Source organism: Myxocyprinus asiaticus, chromosome 4, assembly GCF_019703515.2.
Source record: "Myxocyprinus asiaticus isolate MX2 ecotype Aquarium Trade chromosome 4, UBuf_Myxa_2, whole genome shotgun sequence".
In the NCBI taxonomy this organism is placed as follows: domain Eukaryota; kingdom Metazoa; phylum Chordata; class Actinopteri; order Cypriniformes; family Catostomidae; genus Myxocyprinus; species Myxocyprinus asiaticus.
In genome coordinates, this window is record NC_059347.1 from 8,529,893 (window position 1) to 8,552,868 (window position 22,976).

Genomic DNA, 22,976 nt, shown 5'->3' on the forward strand with positions numbered 1-22,976 from the left:
GGATGAATATCCCTCTGTCCCATGTGCAGCTTTAGGACTCTCTGATCACTGTCTAGTTCATATTCTCCAGACCTACAAGCAGAAACTAATATCAGCTAAGCCTGTAGTAAGGACTGTAAAGAGATGGACCAATGAAGCAGAGCTGGAACTACAAGCCTGCTTTGACTGCAATGATTGGAGTGTTTTTGAAGCTGCAGCCACAGACCTGGATGAGCTCACATATACTGTGACATCATATATCAGTTTCTGTGAGGATATGAGCATCCCTACTAGGAAATTTGTATCATTCAATAACGATAAACCATGGTTTACAGGAAAACTAGACAGCTTCATCATGCCAAAGAGGATGCTTACAGAAGGGGGATAACACACTGTACAACCAGGCCAGGAACACACTTACTAAGGAAATCAGAGTGGCTAAAAGAAGCTACTCTGAAAAGCTGAAATACCTGTTTTCAACCAACGATCCTGCATCTGTGTGGAAAGGCCTAAAAAGCATCACCTAGTACAAGACACCTCCCCCTTGCTCTGTAGAGAGTCATCTAATGGCTGATGAACTACATGTGTTTTACTGCAGGTTTAAAAAAAACAGTCTCACACCCCTCGCCCTCCTGCTGCTCAATCTGCACTTATGATTTGTGATGAGGATGTGTGCCGGGTCTTTCGGAAACAAAATATTAGGAAAGCTTCAGTCCCAGATGGTGTTTCACCTGCCTGTCTGAAAGTCTGTGCTGACCAACTGGCCCGCATCTTCACACAGATCTTCAGTAGATCACTGGAGCAGTATGAAGTTCCCTGCTGCTTCAAACACTCCACCATCATTCCGGTCCCCAAAAACCCCAAAATCACAGGACTTAATGACTACATACCTGTCGCTCTCACATTGGTGGTCATGAAGTCTTTTGAGAGACTGGTTTTGGCCTACCTGAAGGACATCACTGGACCCCTGCTGGACCCCCTTCAATTTGCTTTCTGATCTAACAGGCCTGTGGATAATGCTGTCAATATGGGACTGCATTATATCCTGCAACACCTTGACAGACCTGGATCTTCTCTCAATCAAACAGACCCAGCTCTCCATGCCCACCCCAATCTGTCGATGGATCACCAGCTTTCTGACAGATAGGCAGCAGCTAGTGAGACTGGAGGAAATTCACATCCGGGACCCTCACTATTAGCACTGGTGCTCCTCAGGGATGTGTTCTCTCTCCACTGCTCTTCTCCCTGTACACGAATGACTGCACTGCAAAAGACCCCACTGTCAAGCTCCTGAAGTTTGCAGATGAAACCATGGCATCGGCCTCATCTGCGATGGTGACGAGTCTGCATACAGATGGGAGGTTGATCAGCTGGCTGTCTGGTGTGATCACAACAACCTTGAGCTGAACACGCTCAAAATAGTGGAGATGATAGTGGTTGCCCTCTGGCCGGCACTACAGAACACCGAGCACCAGGACATCCAGGCACAAGAACAGTTTTTACCCTCAGGCCATTTTCCTCATGAACAATTATTCTGCCTCAGGACTCCCCCATAGTGCAGTAATGTGAATACGCTGGTGGGCAAAAGTTTGGAATAATGTACAGATTTAGCTGTTTTGGAAGGAAATTGGTACTTTAATTCACCAAGTGGCATACAACTGATCACAAAGTATAGTCAGGACATTACTGATGAAAAAACAGCACCATCACTATCTGAATTTTTTTTTGATCAAATCTAGACAGGCCCCATTTCCAGCAGCCATCACTCCAACACCTTATCCTTAAGTAATTATGCTAAATTGCTGATTTGGTACTAGAACATCACTTGCCATGATATCAAACACAGTTGAAAGCTATTTGGTTCTTTAAATGAAGCTTAACATTGTGTTTGTTTTTGAGTTGCCACAGTATGCAATAGACTGGCATGTCTTAAGATCAATATTAGGTCAAAAATGGCAAAAAAGAAACAGCTTTCTCTAGAAATTCGTTTTACAATGCTTGAAATTGCCAAAAAAACGGAAGATTTCATACAAAGGTTTAAACTACAGTCTTCAAAGACAAAGGACAACTGGCTCTAACAAGGACAGAAAGAGATGTGGAAGGCCAGATGTACAACTAAACATGAGGATAAGTACATCAGAGTCTCTAGTTGAGAAATAGATGCCTCACATGTCCTCAGCTGATGGCTTCATTGAATTCTACCCGCTCAACACCAGTTTCATGTACAAAAGTAAATACCTCTGCTTTTAAGTTTGAAGACTCCCCTCTGGGGGGAGGGGCTCTAATTGTGTGTTAGAGAGGGATTCATGCCATTGGCTGATCATTTTCTGTTGACATCAGAGCATTTGGCTGTAGAGCTCAAGGCATGAAACAGCTGACAACACAATGTCCTCTACAGGAGGTGTTAATGCATTGCATTAACATTATAATTTACATGTAATCATTTAACAGATGCTTTTAATTGTGCAAACCTAATTTAAAGGGAAAGACATGTACACACACAAAATTGCCTCTCTTCTACATACAGGTTATCTCTGAGATACATAACTTAAGGTCCTTCATTTTTAATCTTTAAAATAAATATTTATCTGACAGTCTCTTAAATAACCAGCACATTCAGCAATTTAACACTTGTTTTGACAATAATGTCCAAGTCAATGTTGAAGCTCTCAGATCACAAGTCATAAAAGAATATTCAGAGTGACACTAAGCAGAAATAGAAGGAAACAACATTGTTCAGGACAGAGCTATGTGCTGTCAAAAATAATAAGCTAAATCTGCAGAAAGAATAAAAGTGTACCTGTATGGATACAGCTGTGTGTGTGTTCTGTGTGTGGTTTAAAGTTGATACTCTGCAGCAAAGTGATGAGTTTGCTGATATTGCTGCAGTTGATATGACAATACAGATAAAATGATGACTTCAGGCGACAGAGAAATCCATTGCGAAATGTAATAGAAGGCGCTGTAAAAACAACCTGACATCAATGCAATAGAGACAAAAACAGAACAGAACGAGAGCACAAAATGATGCATAATCACGGTGATGTAATCGGGACCATCATCACAGGAAATTAATGGATAATTACAAAGATAATGACAATCAAACAAGTCATATGCTAAGGACGAACCGTGGCAACCAGAATCATGATTTCGTGAGGATGTCACTATTAAGGACACTGTCACAAAGGAGAAACACAGTACCAAAATACTCTGACATGAATGATCTTTTAGAGATGTGAGCTTGCAATCTGAATTAAATGTGATGTTGAGAGATAAAGACTGTGCATTACAAAATAATACAAAGACAATAAATAGACAGCTTGTCTTTCTTTTGCGCTGTCTTTGCTGGTTGCATGCAAAAATAAACAAAGAGTGCAACCAGTGTAGTTCGATTTTGTGAACGAATGACTCTTCTAAGCAACCTGGTCTCACAGAATCACGTTACTATACCTATCTTTTTGCAAAATGTTTTTTGTGAGGCTTGTTGTATGTATTGCGGCAGCTTGCTAGTGAGATAAAAACTAGAGGCACTAAACAACTATGACTTTTATTCACTTTCACACAAATCACAAGTAGATTATCGGTTCATAAACTCAGTTCCTGACTCCGTTCCACTATGCGGAGCCTATGGCGTAGGTTCGCTGCAGAAGTATAAATCGGTCTTAATTACTCTCTCACTTATTTAATCAGTCAGAGCAGTCCTTGACTGTTCTGCAAGACATTACTTTTGTCATGTCCAACTCTAAATGAGCCGAGCACTGTTACTATGTTATTTCTACTGAAGGCTTATGAGACTTAAAAATCAGTGGAATTAATTTAAATTAAAGTAAAAAAAGAAATAAAAAATATTTAAATTAGTCAACAAATAGTTGTATCTTTTCTGTTGGTATACGGAAGAATTATTCAAGTAACTAAATGAATCATTAATAAATAAATTAAAGAACAAGAATGGTTAAGTGGAATCGGAGCAGATTTCCTTAAGATTCCCATCCCTGATGTAGATGGAGTCAACACGATGGAGATGACAAAAAAAAAAAAAGAGGAGTTCTGCCTCTTGGACAGCAGAGGCAGCAAAGTAAAAGTGCTCTTACCAGTGTGGAGACTGCAGAGGTGTACATAGGGGTTTGACCAGAGGACAGCAACACTGGCTGTGAAAAAAAATAGGATAGGAGGAAGGACAACTCAACAGCTGGAAAAGTGGCAAATTACAAACTTATAGGATAACACAAAGCATCAAAACAGAGTCTTTGATTTATACAAACAGGGGTGTACAATGCATTTATGCATCACAATACATTATGAAGCATGAATGCATTGCATCTCATATCTGACAATGAAAAATCAATGCATCGATTAAGGAATTTAATTATTGATTTTTATTGTTGTAACAAAACCCAATGTATAATGCATTCATTTACAAATTAGAGACCTATTTTCATGGGTAACATTATTATGAATCATGCCAAAAATAATAAAATTGAAACAATCCCAATCAAAATTCAGATTTCATTATGAATTGTTTCATCTAGTGCAAAAATGTTAATCATTGTCAGATCAAACTTTTGTATACCCATGTATTTGTTTTATAAACTGTAAATGTTTACCATACAGATTTCTATGATATAAGAATATTTCCTGCAAAGCTGTGAGCAAACATACCTGAGAGTTTAAAGAAATTCCTAATTAGTGTTCAGAAGCTATTCTAAGTTCAATAAAAATATAATTGCTACATTCCATCAAAGGCTCTGGACAGGGGAGGGAAAACAGAAATGGAAAATAATTGTTAAGGGCAAACAGGAGATAAACAAGTCCAGCAGGTACTAATCAAAGACCTGCTTGTGTATCTAATTATTGTAATGGTTGTAAATTGGATTAGGAAGGGTAGCAGAGGTCTGCGATAAGTATAAAATGGTTTAAAAATGCTGAAGAGCTGAAGCCATTTTTTTCAGTAGGTCATTTTAGGGCTTTCACTTACAGTAAAAAGAGTCAACATGAATTGACATATTTACCTTTTTATTGCACATTCCTAGTCTTATGTTTGTCATAATCTTTTATAAAAATGTAATAATTTTCTCCACCTCTGAAACAACTTTCCTTTTTGTCTGGCATCACCAAGCCCTCTTGTTTTTCAGCCCCTCCTCTCCAAACACCTAGCTTCATTCTAGTGTGTAATGCCCACTTTTCTCAATCCAATCAATTCCCGATGGATAAAATAAAGTATCACTCTACGTTTTTTTTCTCATTGAACATCCTGTTTGACTGAGAAACATGTCACATTATGGAAATGAACAGATATTTTTATGTTGGCTTTAACAGATTGAATGTATTTTAGGAGGATACAGATTAAATTAATGGGTGTGTGAGCATGAGAACAATTCAGGGAAAAGACAGGGAAGAAAAGAGTGGAGAGGAACTGATAATTGAAACAGACCCAACTGAGGAGCACTTGCCCAGAATATAAAAAAACAAAAAAAAAACAAGAGCACAGTCTGTATCATTTGTGTGTGTTTGCCTGAGAAACAAACACCCCTTTAAAGTGAAAAAACAAAACTATTGCGCTAACCTGGAGCTGTCCTTGGTCCTGAGATACAACCGCAGTTCTATGTATTAACAGCAGATGGCGATATTGTTCAGTCCAACTTTTGAGCGATTATATCACCTCGGGTATTGCTCCTCAGCATGACAAATCCATCACATGTATGACATGGTATGGTTTCCAAAAATAAATAGTAAACTGTGAAGATAAGACCACTCGCACTACATATTCCCTGAAGCTGTAGGACAGTTGCTCACCTTCTTGAGCTCCTTCTAAACCCCTGACCCAAATCCATACTGAGAATTTGATGATTGAAAGTTTCCCGCAGGAATGTGTCTCTTATTCTCTAGCCAACCCTGCTCCTTTACTCATAAATGCATAAATACATCAAAAACTTAAATTGAGATTTAAATTAAGTACTACATTAGAATATTGCTTATCACATTTTATCACATCTTTACAGAACCTGCTGTGTAAAAGTAGATAAAAAATCATAAGGGTAAGATATATAGATAGATAGATAGACAGACAGACAGACAGACAGACAGACAGACAGACAGACAGATAGATAGATAGATAGATAGATAGATAGATAGATAGATAGATAGATAGATAGATAGATAAGAAAGTGACAGAGTGATAGATAGAATAGGAAAAGTAATGGAGTGATAGAAAGATAGAAAAGAGTGAGGGGCTGATAGATAAAAGAGACATAGACTAATGAAAGATAGAAAGAGTGATGCGTGATAGAAATGAAAGTGTGATGGACTGATAGAAAGACAAAAAAGAGTGATAGATAGATGATAGACAGACAGACAGACAGACAGATAGATAGATACGTAACGCTGTAAACCGTAAAGCAACTGTAAAAATGACAATTTAAACAACTTTACAGCTCAAATAAGACATTAGTTTTAACAAAAATCAATAAGTTTTAGATTGGTAATCAATATTATGCCACAAATGCTGTTGACTTAGCTTAACTTGTATTAAACCCAGAATATTCCTTTATATATTTTGAACATAGCTGACCACAAAGGCTGTTTGGTCCCCCTTTTGCTTCTCTGGTTGAAAAAATAAAATAAAAAAATCTGACTTTTAACCCATTTCATAGCAAATACATAAATATCGAGATTTAAACAGAAGGTTTTATCAGAAGGCTGAATAATACTGAAATGTTTTATTTCAGTGAAATCACCCTCTCATACTACATAGAATTTACAGTAATATTACATGGGGCTTTATATGAAGGTAAATCAATAGCAAAACTCGAGAGCTTGCATATTTGGATTTGAGAACTTGTAAAATAAATATTTATACTTGTAAGTTGAAATTTACACTCACAGCACTGATGTGAAAACTTGTAAAATAAAAAATTGAAGTTGAATGTTGCAATCTGCACTGACAGACTTTTCAACTACTTTTGCGAAAAACTGTAGCAAAAGTCACTTGTGCACTTGTAAATACTGATGCGAGAGAGCAAGACCAGTGTTTGGTGGGGGAGGGGGCAATAAAGTCAATTTATTAGTTGATGCCTAGCCAATGAAATGGGATGTTTTTGTACGCAATGATGTCATGCCACAGTGCCAGCCCGCGCCTGTTTGTTAGGGCAAAGTGAAGGAGTTTCTTTACTGAGTAAAACCTGTAATAAAAAATGTATTCATCAACTACTACACTCATGAACTCTATCATTAATAACATAAATTGGAGGAAAACATAGTTACCTTTTAAATATTGCATGACTAATAAGATCAAGTGCATTTTAAAATCTTGCACAAAATTTACCCTTGTAACCTACTTGTATCTAATTATTCTGATGTAAATAACTCATGTACCTTTTGTGGGAACAATAGTGAAAATCTTGATCATTTGTTTTTCTTTTGTGATCCTGCATCTGCTTTTTGGAATGATCTCCATACATCTCCATTGGTTTTTCAAGTTAAAGTTAAAATATGATTTTTCTGTCAAATACATTATATTACATATTATATAATGAAAACAGATCTCTGGAAAACACTGTCAATTTTTGTATTTTTTTTTTATTCTGGATGCAAAATTTTAAATACACAAAATAGAAATTTCGTACTTTTTTTTTTTTTTTTGCAGAATTCATTTTGGAATCAAGTGCTTAATAAATGTTAAGAGATAGATTATCAATATAAAAAAAAAATATTTATTTTATTGCTTGTTATGATGAGATCTTTCCTGTCTCCTGAGTGATGTGAATTGTTTTTCTTCTCCTTTTTATTTAATTTTTTTCCATTACTTTTTGTGATGCAAGTGTACAAGTGATGTAAATTATTTTGCTACAAATATGCAAGTCTGCTTTGATACTCCTTTATTGCACTTTTTCATTGTAACCTTTTTTTTTATTTCAATAAATAAAAAAGAAAGAAAAATGTTTGTAAGGGCAAAGCAGAGCCGGTCATCGCAATGGAGGGATCTAACAATCCAAGGGTACGTTTTTTGATAATTAATTAAATAGTATTAAAAAAAAGTTTTGTAAAACTTCCACACTTATCAATATGTTTTCCTTCAATGATATACTAACAAATATTATTGATGAAGACCACTTTCCACTCGACAATGTAAAGTTTTACCAGGCATCCAAGTATTGTACAGGTAGTTGTCCATTAGTGTGATGTCTAACTAACCAACATTCATTATTTTTTAGCTGAAGCAAGTTCACTAATGATGATCAATAATTAAGGGAAAATGTACAGTCAGCCGGTCATTATCGTAAAATAAACCATGACAAGGTGATCAGGGCCCCAACGTGAAGCGGTCTTTTATCACACTGAGTATATCAGTGAAGGAAAAATTACTGATAAGTGTGGGAGTTTTACAAAACTTTTTCTAATACTATTTAATGAATTATAAAAAAAAAAGTACCCTCTGTGGCAGTGGGGCGTGGTCAAGCATCTGTCCGGAAAGAGCGAAAGCAGTAAGGTCGCTTGCACCTGAGCTAGATTATGTTTAACACCTGTCTCTAATTCCTGTGAGCATGGGGAGAGCAACATATAAGCAGCCACACCTCCAGCAGAAGAGAGAGAGAGAGAGAGTCTGGCACAAGGAAGGCCACGGTGCTCCTGAAGCTGTTGGGTTTAATCTGTTGTGTTTGTGAAGCTGATATGTCTAACTAACTATGTGCCTGTGAAGCTGATGAGTTTGTGAAGTTGTAAAGCACTGAAGTGGCCGACTAAAAGTCTTTCCTGAGCCTGGAAAACCCGCTTCCTTGTTTTCTCCTTCTTTTCTGCTGTGAAGTTGAGTTACACCCTCGGATTGTTAGATCCCTCCATCGCGATGACTGGCTCTGCTTTGCCCTAACAAACAGGCGCGGGATGGCACTGTGGTGTGACGTCATCGCGTACAAAAATGTCCCATTTCATTGGCTAGGCATCAACTAATAAATCGACTTCATTGACTACTCCCCCTCCCCCACCAAACACTGGTCTTGCTGTCTCGCATCAGTATTTACAAGTGCACAAGTGAGTTCTGCTACGGTTTTTTTGCAAAAGTAGTTGCAAAAGTCAAGGCGTGAAGATCTAAACTTGCAGTTCCAGATTTGAGAGATTGTAAGTGCAGATTTGTGGTTGTACTACGAGAATAAATTAAAGTACAAAAGTTTGTGTCAGTAGTTGTATTTATGTGAATGTCATTTTACACATTTGTGACTACTTGTCTGCAATTGTGAATTCAGAACACAAGCTTTGAATTATTGTCTGTGAGACCATTTTTTTTTTTTTTTGACAAGTTTTCTCATCGGTGCTGTGAGTGTAAATTTCAACTTACAAGTATAAATATTTATTGTACAAGTTCTCAAATCCAAATATGCAAGCTCTCAAGTTTTGCTACTGATCTACCTTCATACTTTTAGAGGTTCTGAATTATTTAGTGTATCTAAACATGAACAGCAAAAGGAGACATGTAGGAGCTCTGATGTGTCATATGACCACATATGAAACTGATTCATATTGTGTATGTGTGTGTGTGTGTGTGTGTGTGTGTGTGTGTGTTGCAAAGTGCACCGCATATAGTGATGTAATGCCAGATATGTACATTAAGGACAAGTGCAGGACAAAAGACAAAAATACATAAATAACAAATACACTATATCAAGATCATATTACCTACAGTATACACATACATTTTACAACAATGGTCACAGTTCTACAGCCATTGCCATGGGTACAGATACTATAAATAACGATAAGTGGTGTGAAACTTAATAATCTATTTATTACACTTTAATTTCTGATAAAAAATAAAATTCTTGACCTATTTGCCAATTTTGGACAACACACCAAATCCTGATGCCCAATCTACTTCCAGCACGAATGCATTCAATTGTCCCTTACATTTGTGTCTTCAGCATATTTTGAAAACAATTACCAACAAAAATAGTCGAATCCAATCGAACCGAGGTTTGACAAAATTTCAGATTTCATCATGCATCGTAGCGTTGAGTAAACAATTTCAGAAATAATTAAAGAATATAATTTAGTGAAGTGATATTCATGTAATATCAAGTCATAAACCGTTTTAATCAAATCATTGTCAGAGCAAATATTTAAAACCCATCTATGTTATAATTTAGATTATGAGATTATTTTTATTGACTGACAAGTTAAATACATTATCAAAGCAGTACACTAAAGGTAACCACAGGGGTATGCATGTTTGTGTGTTGTTTTTCACAGGCATGTTTCAGATGAAGACAGATGGTATCACAGAGAGACAGAGAGAGAGAGAGAGAGTGAGAGAGAGAGAGAGAGAGAAGCTGGGTGGAGGAGGCAGCATTTGGTTACTAACCTTCACATGCAGCCAAACGCCCTTGACACACTGAACACAGCTAACACTAGCATGTACAGTAAATGAGCTTCATGCTATAATGCTTTTACAGCATACATACTAACATGAGTGAACATATACTCTGTTCCAAAACCAAGTGAGCTGCGTAAGTAGAAAACATTTTAAAAGGCTGTTCAAAAAGGTATAGCATGAATATGCTGCCTCATAAGACACCTTCTTTTGGCCAGATTTTAAGGCAGCATTGCATGTATCCTTTACGATGAAGGCAATCCCAGAATGCATTGCGATGAGCTCAGTGGGAAAAAATCATACATGGTCACAGATAAAGCAGGAGAAATGTTAATTATAGATAAGGGAGACAGGGGCTGGTTGTCACACGCAGTGGCAATCCATGAGGACATTTTCTGGGGAGGCAAATATTTAAAACAATATTGATTGATCATACTGATACAAGAATACATTAGGTATTATTATATATGTTTTTATTTATTAGCGGATTATTATACTTCTGTGCAAAGATGATCTCTCTTTAAAATCTTGTCTTGACAACTAATGCGATATAATCTTTCCGATCACGAACAACACCCAGCACTTGTCAGTCTGTAGATGATAAATATAAATAATTATAAACGAATGGAGGGCCCCATCCAATCTAACATCTGCTCATCTACAGTATGTTCACAGCAGCTCCATCCTCCGCTCCTTCACTGAGTTGAATTTATATATGATTCTGCTTTTCAGTCCTGTTTTAAAGAGGCCCTATTATGCTTTTGGGGATTTTACCTATCCTTTAGTGTGTAATATAGCTGTTTGTGCATGTAAAAGGTCTGCAAAGTTACAAAGCACAAAGTCCACGCCAAAGGGAGTTACTCCTCCCACAGAAAACACTGCTCCTGAACTGCCTGAAATGCCTGGTTTGCAGTCCAGCCATTACTTCCGAGACATAGCTATGTCACTATGTAACACATTTGCATAACGTCTGCCTCAGGAATGCGCTGCTCAGGAAGCCTCGGGAGCTGAAACTCAGTTATGGTAAGGGGCGTTACATTTCCGACACACGCTCTAAGCAATTGACCAATCACAACAGACTGGGACAGCTGACCAATCAGAGGAGACTGGGCTTTTCGGAAAGGGGGGCTTTAAAGAGTCAGGAGTTACAACAGAGCGTTTCAGACAGAGGGTGAAAAGAGGTGCTGCAGCAATGTAGAGTATGAGAAAAATAATGTGCTCTTTGAACATTAAAGCATGTAAACCTATTCAAGTAGACCCCTAAAATAAAATTATGAACCTGTAAATGAGCATAATATAGGCTCTTTAAGATCCTTGAACAATCTGGATTTTATCGATATTTTAATTTTGCCTCTTTTTGCCTTTTTTGGACACTCTTTGGACAGAAGCTAATTATATTTTCTCATCATGTGCTGAGTATACTGTAATCTGAGGTCCGCAGATTAATAGGTAAATTTATAAAACAACTGTTTATTAAAACTGTTAATTTAATTGTTTCTGTTACATTTACTTTTAATTTATTTTTGAGGAGGCAGGTCACAAGGACAACCTGGTCATATAGAATCATGCAGTACTTTACCTAAATTTTAGCAAAATTGTATTTATGTGGCTTGTTGAACATATCGTGGCAGTTTTCTGGTGAAATAAACACTAGAGGTGCTCCAACACAACTTTTATTCTTTTATTAAACAGCAGATTATCAGTTCATAAACACTTACTTTTTGCTCTGTTGTTCACACAATGCTCACTTATGACATCTAAACACTTTTACTCAGGATCATTCTGAAGAAAAACAGTATTTTTTTGTTCTGGTTGCAGCGCTCTGCAGCCTCCTTTCCAAATGTTAACCGGTTAGAACAAAAAAAAAAAAAAAAGAATGGTTCATAAAATTCTGTTTAAAAATAATTGTACTCTATGCTAAGGGTGATATACCAAATGCAGTGTTACCAGAATCGCATGAATATGTAGGTGTACAGGTGTACCTGATAAAGTGCTCGATGAGTGAATATTGTTAATTGTTCGTTCATGATGCCTAATGCATTAGCTTATGTTAACGAATGGAACCTTATTGTAAAGTGTTACCTTTTTTGGTGTTAAAATACTTTCTTCTATTCCAGCTTAATAAGCAGAGATAAAAACTGTTCGCCCAAAAATGAAAATGATCTTATAATTTACTCACCCTCATGCAATCCTAGATGTGTATGACTTTCTTTCTTCTGCAGAACACAAATGAAGATTTTTAGAAGAATTTCTCAGCTCTTTTGGTCCATACAACGCAAGTGAATGGTGACCAGAACTTTGAATCTGCAAAAATCACAAAGTCAGCATAAAAGTAATCAATAAGACTCCCGTGGTTAAATCCATGTGCAATATTAAAAGTGTAGGTGAGAAACAGATCAGTATTTAAGTCCTTTTTTTTTTACCATAAATCTCCACCTTTGACCAGCCCCGACCAGTAGGTGGCGATATGCATTAAGAATGCTAATGGCCAAAAAACAAAAGAAGAGGAATGTGGAAGTTAAAGTGGACATTTATTGGAAAAAAAAGGACTTCAATTTTGATCTGTTTCTCACCCACACCTATTATATCGCTTCAGAACACATGGATTTAACCACTGGAGTCATATTAATTATTTTTATGCCGACTTAATGTGATTTTTGGAGCTTCAAAGTTCTGGCTACCATTCACTTGCATTGTATGGACCTACAGAGCTGAGATATTCTTCTAAAAATCTTAATTTGTGTTCTGCAGAAGAAATAAAGTCATACACATCTGGGATGGCATGAGAATGTTCATGTATTTAAAATTTTCATGAGATTAGGCTCTACATGGAGAATTTGTCCCAAGGGCTATATCTCAGTAACTATAAGATTTGGAGTCCAAAGTATGATTGTGCAAAGTGTTTTTTCTAGCGGAGGTTTTGTATGTTGGTTTCAAACACTTAGCAATGTGCATGCACACATGCACACACAGACACACACACACACACACACACACACACACACACACACACACACACAGACATACACACTAGGGCTGCAACTAATGATTATTTTGATAATCGACTAATCTAATCTAATCTAATATTATTAGAACGATTATTCAACTATTCGGGCGATTATTGCAATGATTAATCATTAGCTCTTCCACCCCTGGAGTTCGCTAGTTTGAATCCCAGGGCATGCTGAGTGACTCCAGCCAGGCCTCCTAAGCAACCAAATTGGCCCGGTTGCTAGGGAGGGTAGAGTCACATTGGGTAACCTCCTCGTGGTTGCTATAATGTGGTTCGTTCTCGGTGGGGTGCGTGGTGAGTTGAGCGCGGATGCCGCGGTGGATGGTGTGAAGCCTCCACACACGCTATGTCTCCGTGGCAATGTGCTCAACAAGCCATGTGATAAGATGTGTGGGTTGATGGTCTCAGACACGGAGGCAACTGGGAATCATCCTCCGCCACCCGGATTGAGGCGAATCACTACGCGACCACGAGGACTTAAAAGCGCACTGGGAATTGGACATTCCAAATTGGGTGAAAAATAAAATAAAAAAATCATTAGCTCTTAACCGATTATTCAGCTTGTGCCCCAAGTTAAAAGGTTGTATTAAACGTGCTTGTTAACAATAAAGAGGACAAAATCATCTTTTAAAAATACCTCTAAATGACATTCACTGAATTAAAGAAAAAAAAGCTTTTATTAAGTTTAATTCAGTAAAAAAATTCACTGCAAAAAAATCTAATTGTTATCAAGTGTTTTGTCTTGTTTTCCATTTAAAATTGTCTAAAAATCCTTAAAACAAGATACCTTTACTTAAGAAGCATCATATAAGATATTTAAATTTGCTAAATATAAATGTATTTTGTATAGTGTTTTGTTCACTTCGTTATACTTCTGCAAGTGCAGTAAAGTCTATATACTTATATTCAAGATCTATTCTCTAAAAGCAAGTCTAAACATCTTATATGCTGCTTCTCAGGTGAATTCATCTTTTTTTAAAGGATTTTTAGATATTTTAAAATATTTGTATTTTTAATATTATATTCAACATTCTCATATAAAATTTTCTTCTGTAGTAAAGCTGCTAAAGAAAATGTACATTGTTAAAGGAGTTTTAGATATTTATATTGGAAAACAAGCCAAAACAAAAACAAATCAAAAACATATTTTGTTGCAGTGTATAATGGGGCGAAGACTACCCTCTCTCACCTTTCTGTTCACTTCAATCCATCTTTAACTCACCAAAAAAATCAAACTCTCTCGTATTAATAAAGCTGCGTATTGCCAATTTTCTTCACGATAAGAAATGCACAGTGACACATATAAATTATTATGATTCAGTAAGTCGCAAGCCATCACGTTATAATGTAGCTGCATTAAGTGAGCGCGCTCGAGGGATGAGAGTACTGCTGCATAATTCAGTAGTGTGAAAATAGCAATATAGCAGAGCGTTTACACAGGACACATTCTTGTGTGTAGTCTGCACTATTTGTTTTTCAGAGATACATTTCTCAGCGGGGCCTTGGTAGCTCAGCGAGTATTGACACAGACTACCACCCCTGGAGTCGCAAGTTCAAATCCAGGGTGTGCTGAATGACTCCAGCCAGGTCTCCTAAGCAACCAAATTGGCCCGATTGCTAGGGAGGGTAGAGTCACATGGGGTAACCTCCTCGTGGTCATGATTAATGGTTCTCGCTCTCAATGGGGTGCGTGGTAATTTGTGCATGGATAGCGGAGATTAGCATGAGCCTCCACATGCTGTGAGTCTCCGCGGTGTCATGCACAGCAAGCCACAAGATAAGATGTGCGGATTGACTGTCTCAGAAGCGGAGGCAACTGAGACTTGTCCTCTGCCACCCGGATTGAGGTGAGTAACCGTGACACCACGAGGACCTAGTAAGTAGTTGGAATTGGGCATTCCAAATTGAAGAGAAAAGGGGATAAAATAAAAAAGAGATACATTTCCCCAGAGCCTTTTGTTACTTTTGTGACTGAACACTGCAAAAAATAATACAGTTGCAAATGTAAACTGTATGCAGCTCACTGAGCTCAGTGATAGTGATGACCTCAATGCATACTCTGCTCTCAGAACATATTTAGGAGAGAGCGAATTGTATTCACAATACCACAGTGCCAACAACTAGTCTGTCTGTGTGTTTGAGTATCCATACCTTTATTGGTGAGATGTGTGTGGGGGGGGCATAACTGTGCAAGGAATCCATGGCAGCCAGATTCTTATCACTCATGTGAAGCATCTCAGCGCTTTTACTGTGAGCCAGGTGGGCGGGGCTATGCTCCAGGGGTGGAGTCTCTTCATCCTGATATCGATATTTCTACAATGAGGAGAGAAATAGAGAGAATGCACTCAAAAACACATTCTGCAGCTTTGCAAATTAAAAGTTGTAAAGTTCACAAAAACTGATAACTCTCTGGGATTAATCTGATTTCTACAAACACAAACAAATTAAGATTTATTTGGCACTAGATACAACACAAGGAGATAGCAGGAGATTAATCAAACATCAGAAGACTTCCTACAATGAAAGTCCACAGAAAGGGACTTTTCTGTGGAATGAAAAATTTTGACACATTTAATTACAAGTTAAAAAAATTTAAACTGAATACAGTAGCTGCAAGAAGGGGTCAAGCACAACCATTGCATTAAGTGAATACAAAGAGTCTAGGACAACAGAGGTGCCACTTTATGATCACCCCATGCGGGATTCGAGCCTACAACCTTTGGATTTTCACCACAGAGATTTAGCAGTCTCTTTTGGCGGCCATCTTGGAAACGCTCCATGTAAACAAGCGGCATAAAAATATAGCTACTTGAATGGGGAAAGAACAAAACTTTCAAAACGGTTAGTCAAGATTATGATGAAATCCTTTTTTTAAATCAGCAGAAAAATCTGAATACAATGATATTATAAATTGTGCCTCTTTAGCTCTGATCACATAAAAAAAAAAAATTAAAAAAAAAAACTGTGCAACACATCCTACAGCTTTTTGAAACCCAGTCTGTAACTTTTGTCCAGCATGGTCTAAAAATCTTTGGAGCCAAATTTGGTGAGACTAGCAAAAAAAAAATTAATAATAACATCAGATTTTATTGGTGATTTGCTTGATAAGCTCGGCAAACATTTTTGGAGATTTCAGTCTGCCTTCATTCAAGTAGCTGTACTTGTATGAGATAGCTGCCCTGAGGTGTTACCAAGATGGCCAGCAAGTAAACTGACAAGCTTTAGGCCCTGTTTACACCTTGTATAAAATGCGTTTTAGGTGATCTGATCACAAGTGGACAAGCAAGACACATCACTGTAAACAACTGGTCGTAATATGTGTCTTTTTTTACAACTTTTGTTTGGATTTCGAGGGTAGGGTCTCTGATTTCATGACAACATGCTGTACATCAATCATTACATCAGTCTATGAATGGTTATTTCCTTTCAAAACGGCATGTGACAGGCAAAATTGTATATGTTTTAGTGCATTGTTGATTGGCAGGTGAGTAGACGACGCATCGCAGCTGTTCGAACACATTCGAATGGATGAGTGTTTACACTACGAGCCCAATGTGGTCCCATGTGTTTTCAACCACCTCCAGATGTGGCTAAAGTTAGAACATCTCAAACTTTTTGGACCCTGTTTACACCCTGACCCTGTCATAGTGTTGTCCCATTTCAAAAGAAAATCGCCCAAAACGCCCAAAAATACCAGGTGTAAATGAGGCCTTAGAAGGACTCGTATCTAGAACAGATAGAAGCCATCCTTCAATCCAACCAGGAAAGAGGAGATTGAAGAGTGGAATTGGGGGTAGATAACAGTCAACAAGCTCACATTTCCAAGAGCCAGCAATACTGAGCGACTGAGAGAGATAGAGATAGACAGAGAGAGAGACAGAGAGAGAGAGAGAGAGAGAGAGAGAGAGAATGCAAGAGACAAATGCAAAAAGCATAGATAAAGATAAAGAAATCTTGCAAGAAGTATTGCAAAATGTGTCCATGCAATGTGGAAATATGAACCCTAAACTTAATCTTAAACTGATCACAACAGTTCCCTATCTGTCACTCACTCGACGTTGGTGTCGATGTAGTGACACTAGGGGTCACTCTTGGGAGCCCAAGACACCTCTGGTCTTTGATAAAAGGCCAATGAAAATTGGCGAGTGGTATTTGCATGCCACTCCCCCGGACATACAGGTATAAAAGGAGCTGGTATGCAACCACTCATTCAGATTTTCTCTTCGGAGCCGAACGGTCATGCTCACTGAGCTGAATACTACTGTTCATTCACCTCTGCTGGATCTCACGGCACATTTCAGCGGCTTCTCCCTCCTCTGCGCTGATGCACTGCAGAGAACGCCCCTGGGCGCTTCGGCAGAAAAACTAGAGAGTATATTTTCTGAAAGAGCATTTTTCCCCTCTAAAAGAGTATATATTTCTCTAAAAGAGCGCACACACGGAACGTCTTTTTAAAGACGCATCTTTTTAAAGATGCTTTTCCAATTGTGTGTTATTCCTGGTTGCGCTCGTTATCTCTCGCCTTCTGACGGTCACGATCACTGTCTTTCATGTCTGGGCACTGCTCACGCAGAGACAGCGTTCGTGGATGGTCATGTTCTCATTGCGAGAATATGTCCATGGTAATGTTGCGGTCGCGGCTCGCCTTCGTAAGAAAGCGAGCCACCCCAGAGGCTCCCGCCTTGGTCTTTTTACCCACGGGTATGAGGCCAGCGTGGCTAGCACTGGGGGCGATTTGGGGACCCCAATGGAACCGCCTCCGCCGGATATCCCCCCGCGGACCTCCCATTCCCCAGCACGCTCGTCTGCCCCGATCGGGCTTCCGGGTGAGTCCACTGGCTCGTTTCACGGCGAGATCAACCTCTTATTCGGAGTCCGTGAAAGTGATGAGCTCTCGAGCGCAGCATCGGAGAGCGGGCTCGTCCAGTCGGAAGCCTCAGCTGGGCTCCTCCCTTCGGGTTCGATTGCCCAGTCACAGGCTGACGTGGAGATGACGACAGGCCTCTTCCTCCCCCGTCCCAGGCTGCTCCGGGGGTGGTCACAAGGAGCCAGGTAAGTGCTTCGATGTCCTTGGACTCAACACGGCCACGACGTGGTGTGGCACCTCGAGCTCCGCCCCGCCGCGAGGCCACACCTGCCGGTACGTCCGATGACGTTGTCCCTTTGGTCCCCCTTGTGTGGAACTTGGATGCATGACTTGCGCTTTCCAATCTGTCGCGAGGGCTGGTCCGGACCGTCCGACTCGGCTGCGCGATTCACTTTGCTGGGCATCCGCCCAGGTTCAGCGGTGTCCACTTCACCTTGGTGAAAGACGAAAACGCTGGTACCTTGCACTGAGATCGCTACCCTCCTACGGAAGGGCACAATAGAACCTGTCCCTCCAGCCGAGATGAAGAAGGGGTTTTTCAGCCCCTACTTCATTGTACCGAAAAAAGGCGGTGGGTTGAGGCCAATCTTGGACCTGTGAGTTCTGAATTAGGCTTTACACAGACTCCCGTTCAAGATGCTGACACAAAAACACATTCTGGCGAGCATCCGGCAGTAAGATTGGTTCGCGGCGGTAGACCTGAAGGATGCGTACTTCCACGCCTTGATCCTTCCTCGACACAGACCCTTCCTGCGGTTCGCGTTCGAGGGTCAGGCGTATCCGTATAAAGTCCTCCCTTTCAGCCTGTCCCTGTCTCCTCACGTCTTTACGAAGGTCGCAGAGGCTGCCCTTGCCCTATTAAGGGAGGTGGGCATTCGCGTTCTCAACTATCTCGACGACTGGCTAATCCTAGCTCACTCTTGAGACGTGTTGTGCACACACAGGGACCTGGTGCTCTCACACCTCAGCCAACTAGGGCTTCGGGTCAACTGGGAAAAGAGCAAGCTCCTCCCGGTTCAGAGCATCTCTTTTCTCGGTTTGGAGTTGGACTCAGTCTCCTTGATGACGCGCCTTACGAACGAGCACGCCCAGTCGGTGCTGGCCTGTTTGAAGGCATTCAAACAGGGAACAGCGGTTCCACTGAAACTTTTTCAGAGGCTCCTGGGGCATATGGCATCCTCGGCGGTGGCCACCCCGCTCGGGTTGATGCATATGAGGCCCTTCAGCACTGGCTCCAGACTCGAGTCCCGAGATGGGCATGGCGCCACGGGACACACCGCGTGGCCATTATGTCGGTCTGTCACCGTCTTTTCAGCCCTTGGACCGACCTCTCGTTCCTAAGGGCAGGTGTTCCTCTAAAACTGGTCCCCAGGCGCGTCGTGGTCATGACAGATGCCTCCAAAATGGGCTGGGGCGCTGTTTGCAACGGGACGGGTCCGCGACTGCATTGGCACATCAACTGCCTCGAGTTGTTGGCAATTCTGCTCGCCCTGCGGAGGTTCCGACCATTGATCCAGGGCAAGCACGTGTTAGTTCAGACAGACAACACGACAACGGTAGCATGTCAACCGCCAAGGGGGTTTGCGCTCTCGTTGTATGTCACAACTCGCCCGTCGTCTCCTCCTCTGGAGTCAGCAGCACTTCAAGTTGCTGCAAGCCACTCACATCCCGGGCAACCTCAACACTACAGCGGATGCGCTGTCACAACCGGTTACCCTCAGGGGAGAGTGGAGACTCCACCTTCAGGTGGTCCAGCTGATTTGGAGTTGATTCGACAGGCACAGGTGCACCTGTTCACCTCCCAAGAATCCTCCCCCACTGCCTGCTCTGGTACGCCCTGACCGAGGTCTCCCTCGGCATAGACGCGCTGGCACATAGCTGGCCCCCTGGAATTCGCAAATATGCGTTTCCCCCAGTGAGCCTGCTTGCACAGACCCTGTGCAAGGTCAGGGAGGACGAGGAGCAGGTCATCCTGGTAGCACCCTACTGGCCCACCCAGACGTGGTGCTTGGACCTCACGCTCCTCGCGACAGCTCCCTCCTGGCGAATTCCCCTGAGGAAGGACCTTGTTTCTCAGGGAAGGGGCACCATCTGGCACCTATGCTCAGACCTCTGGAATCTCCATGTCTGGCCTCTGGACGGGACGTGGAAGACCCAAGCTGTCTCCCACCTGCGGTGGTAGACACGATCACTCAGGCTAGGGTCCCTTCTACGAGGCGCCTGTATGCCTTTTAAGTGGTGTCTGTTCGCTAAGTGGTGTTCTTCCCGTCGGGAAGACCCCCAGAGATGCGCAGTCGGATCAGTGCTTTCCTTCCGGCAAGAGAGGTTGGAAGGGAGGCTGTCCCCTTCCACCTTGAAGGTGTACGTTGCTGCCATAGCAGCACACTACAACGCAGTCGACGGTAAGTCCTTAGGGAAGCACGACCTGATCATCAGGTTCCTAAGAGGCGCCAGGAGGCTGAATCCCTCCAGACCGTGCCTCATTCCCTCATCGGACCTCTGTAGTTCATCAGGGTCTACAGAGAGCCCCCTTTGAGCCTTTGCAGTCAGCCGAGCTTAAGGCACTTTCCTTGAAGACTGCCCTCCTGACTGCGCTCACTTCCATCAAGAGGGTAGGTGACCTGCAAGCATTCTCTGTCAGCGAAACGTGCCTGGAGTTTGGTCCAGGTTACTCTCACGTGATCCTGAGACCCTGACTGGGCTATGTGCCCAAGGTTCCCACCACCCCTAGGGACTAGGTGGTGAACCTGCAAGCGCTGCCCCAGGAGGAGGCAGACCCAGCCCTGACGTCGCTGTGTCCGGTGCGTGCTTTACGCATCTATTTGGATCGCATGCAGAGCTTTAGAATCTCTGAGCAGGAAGCGCTGTCTCCAAGCAGAGGATCGCCCACTGGCTCATTGACACCATAACTATGGCATATGTCGCCTAGGACATGCCGCCCCCGGTAGGGCTACCAGCCCATTTTACCAGGGGTGTAACGGCTCCCTGGGCCCTGGCCAGGGGTGCCTCTCTAACAGACATTTGCAGAGCAGCGGGCTGGGCAACACCCAACACCTGTGCAAGGTTCTACAACCTCTGGGTGGAACCGTTTCATCCCAGGTAGAGGCACGCAACACAAGCGGATAAGCCCAGGATAGCTGGCCGGGTGTATCACTTGCACATAGCGCCTTCAACCTCCCTTGGAGCTGAAGACGTGCACCATTAATTCCCAGTAGTGTTCACAAACTTTGTTCCCTGGTTGACTTCCTCCAAGCCCTGTGGCAGTCGAGATTTTGGAGAGACTCGCTGCTGGCCCAGTACACGCGCTAACTAAGAGCCCTGTTCTGGGGTAGGTGCTCCGCATGTGGCGGTTCCCTGTAAGGCTAACCCCATGCAATATGTATCTTCTGCTAGTTCGTTTCCCTGCTGGCAAACTGCGTCTTCCTTGGGCAGAGCCCCTCTGCCCCAGTCTCCATGTTTGTAGTAACTCCTCCCCCATTGGGCAGGATCTACCTTGAAGGCTCTCCACATGGTTGGAAAGACCATGTGACATATTTTTCCACTTAAATATCCCCCCCTCTCTTTGGGCGAGGTGTGGTCTCCGCGGTGTCTTCCCCTTGGGAGGGACACCCCCCGACTTGACCTGGCGGCCCAGTCGGATAATCCCCCTTCTTTTTTAGGGAGTGGAAAAAGAGAAGGGGAAAAGAGGCCACGACAGGGTTAAGCCTGTCTCTATCTTTGGGTAGTCGACTTGTCCCCCAAAAGGGCCGTTCGACACTCATAACTATGTTGGGGGAGGTTACGTGTCGACCTGATGTGCTGGCTATGAGGCGTTGACATAATCAGTTCACATAACACAGTTCAGCCTTGTGGCGTTTCGTATAGGAACCTCTAGTGTCACTACATCGACACCAACGTCGAGTGAGTGACAGATAGGGAACGTCATGGTTACTGGTGTAAACTCCGTTCTCTGATGGAGGGAACGAAGGTTACACCAGTAACCATGACGTTTTCCAGTTATCCTAAAATCATAAGATAACATTTAGGTTTATGAGGTTTTCTCACTGAATGTCAAACAGTCTGTCGTGTATGATAAATAGTGTTTATGATAAATCATCTGCAGCATGAGAAAAGGAAAATTATTAGAGTTAATATGTGGAAATCTAACACCAGTGTTGAACCTCACCTCTATGAGGAGTAAAAAAGACACTGTAAGACATAGCAACTATTACAAGATCTGCGCATAATCTCAGACACCCAGCATTAATAAAATTTGACAAATTTCTCTGTTTGTTTATTAAATATTTTAGCTAAAGTGATAATGCTCTCAGCTACCAATAAGATAATTCTGCATATTTCACCAATAATTTGCACAGACAATGTGGAGGAAAATGTTCCTCATGTCAAGCACAAGAAAGTGTAATCGAGCTTCAAATCATGATCACGATCAAATCATGATTTATGGTAAAAAAAAAAAAAAAAAGGCATTACATTTTGGTCTGTTTTAGAGGTCTGCAACCCAACCAGGGCCCGACGGGTTTCAGCCCAGGTCAAGTCAGTTTTTCAAGTAGGACTTTGGGTTCGGGTCAGGATAGGGTTTGTAATTAATGAAAAAATAAACCGGCCTACCGAACTTGTTTTACTCACGCGCTCTCACTCACAGACACGCGCGAACGAACGAGTTAGGGGATGTACGCACCGAACCTGTTTTTGCACGTGACTATTCTGTTTTCCCATTGTTTTCCTATGTAAACACATACTGGACGAATGTCTTTGACTGT

At 41.3% G+C, this 22,976-nt stretch overlaps 1 protein-coding gene across 2 annotated transcripts in view; it reads right to left on the minus strand.

The window, feature by feature from the left end:
* Positions 1-22,976, minus strand: part of LOC127437210 (disks large homolog 4) — a 249,316-nt gene that overhangs the window by 119,441 nt on the left and 106,899 nt on the right. For both annotated transcript variants that reach the window (XM_051692010.1, XM_051692002.1), the window contains exons 2-3: positions 15,501-15,662; positions 4,071-4,127 (exon numbers count right to left, since the gene is read on the minus strand). In XM_051692010.1, coding sequence (XP_051547970.1) covers positions 4,071-4,127; positions 15,501-15,662 — 219 coding nt within the window. The remainder of the gene's footprint in view (positions 1-4,070; positions 4,128-15,500; positions 15,663-22,976) is intronic.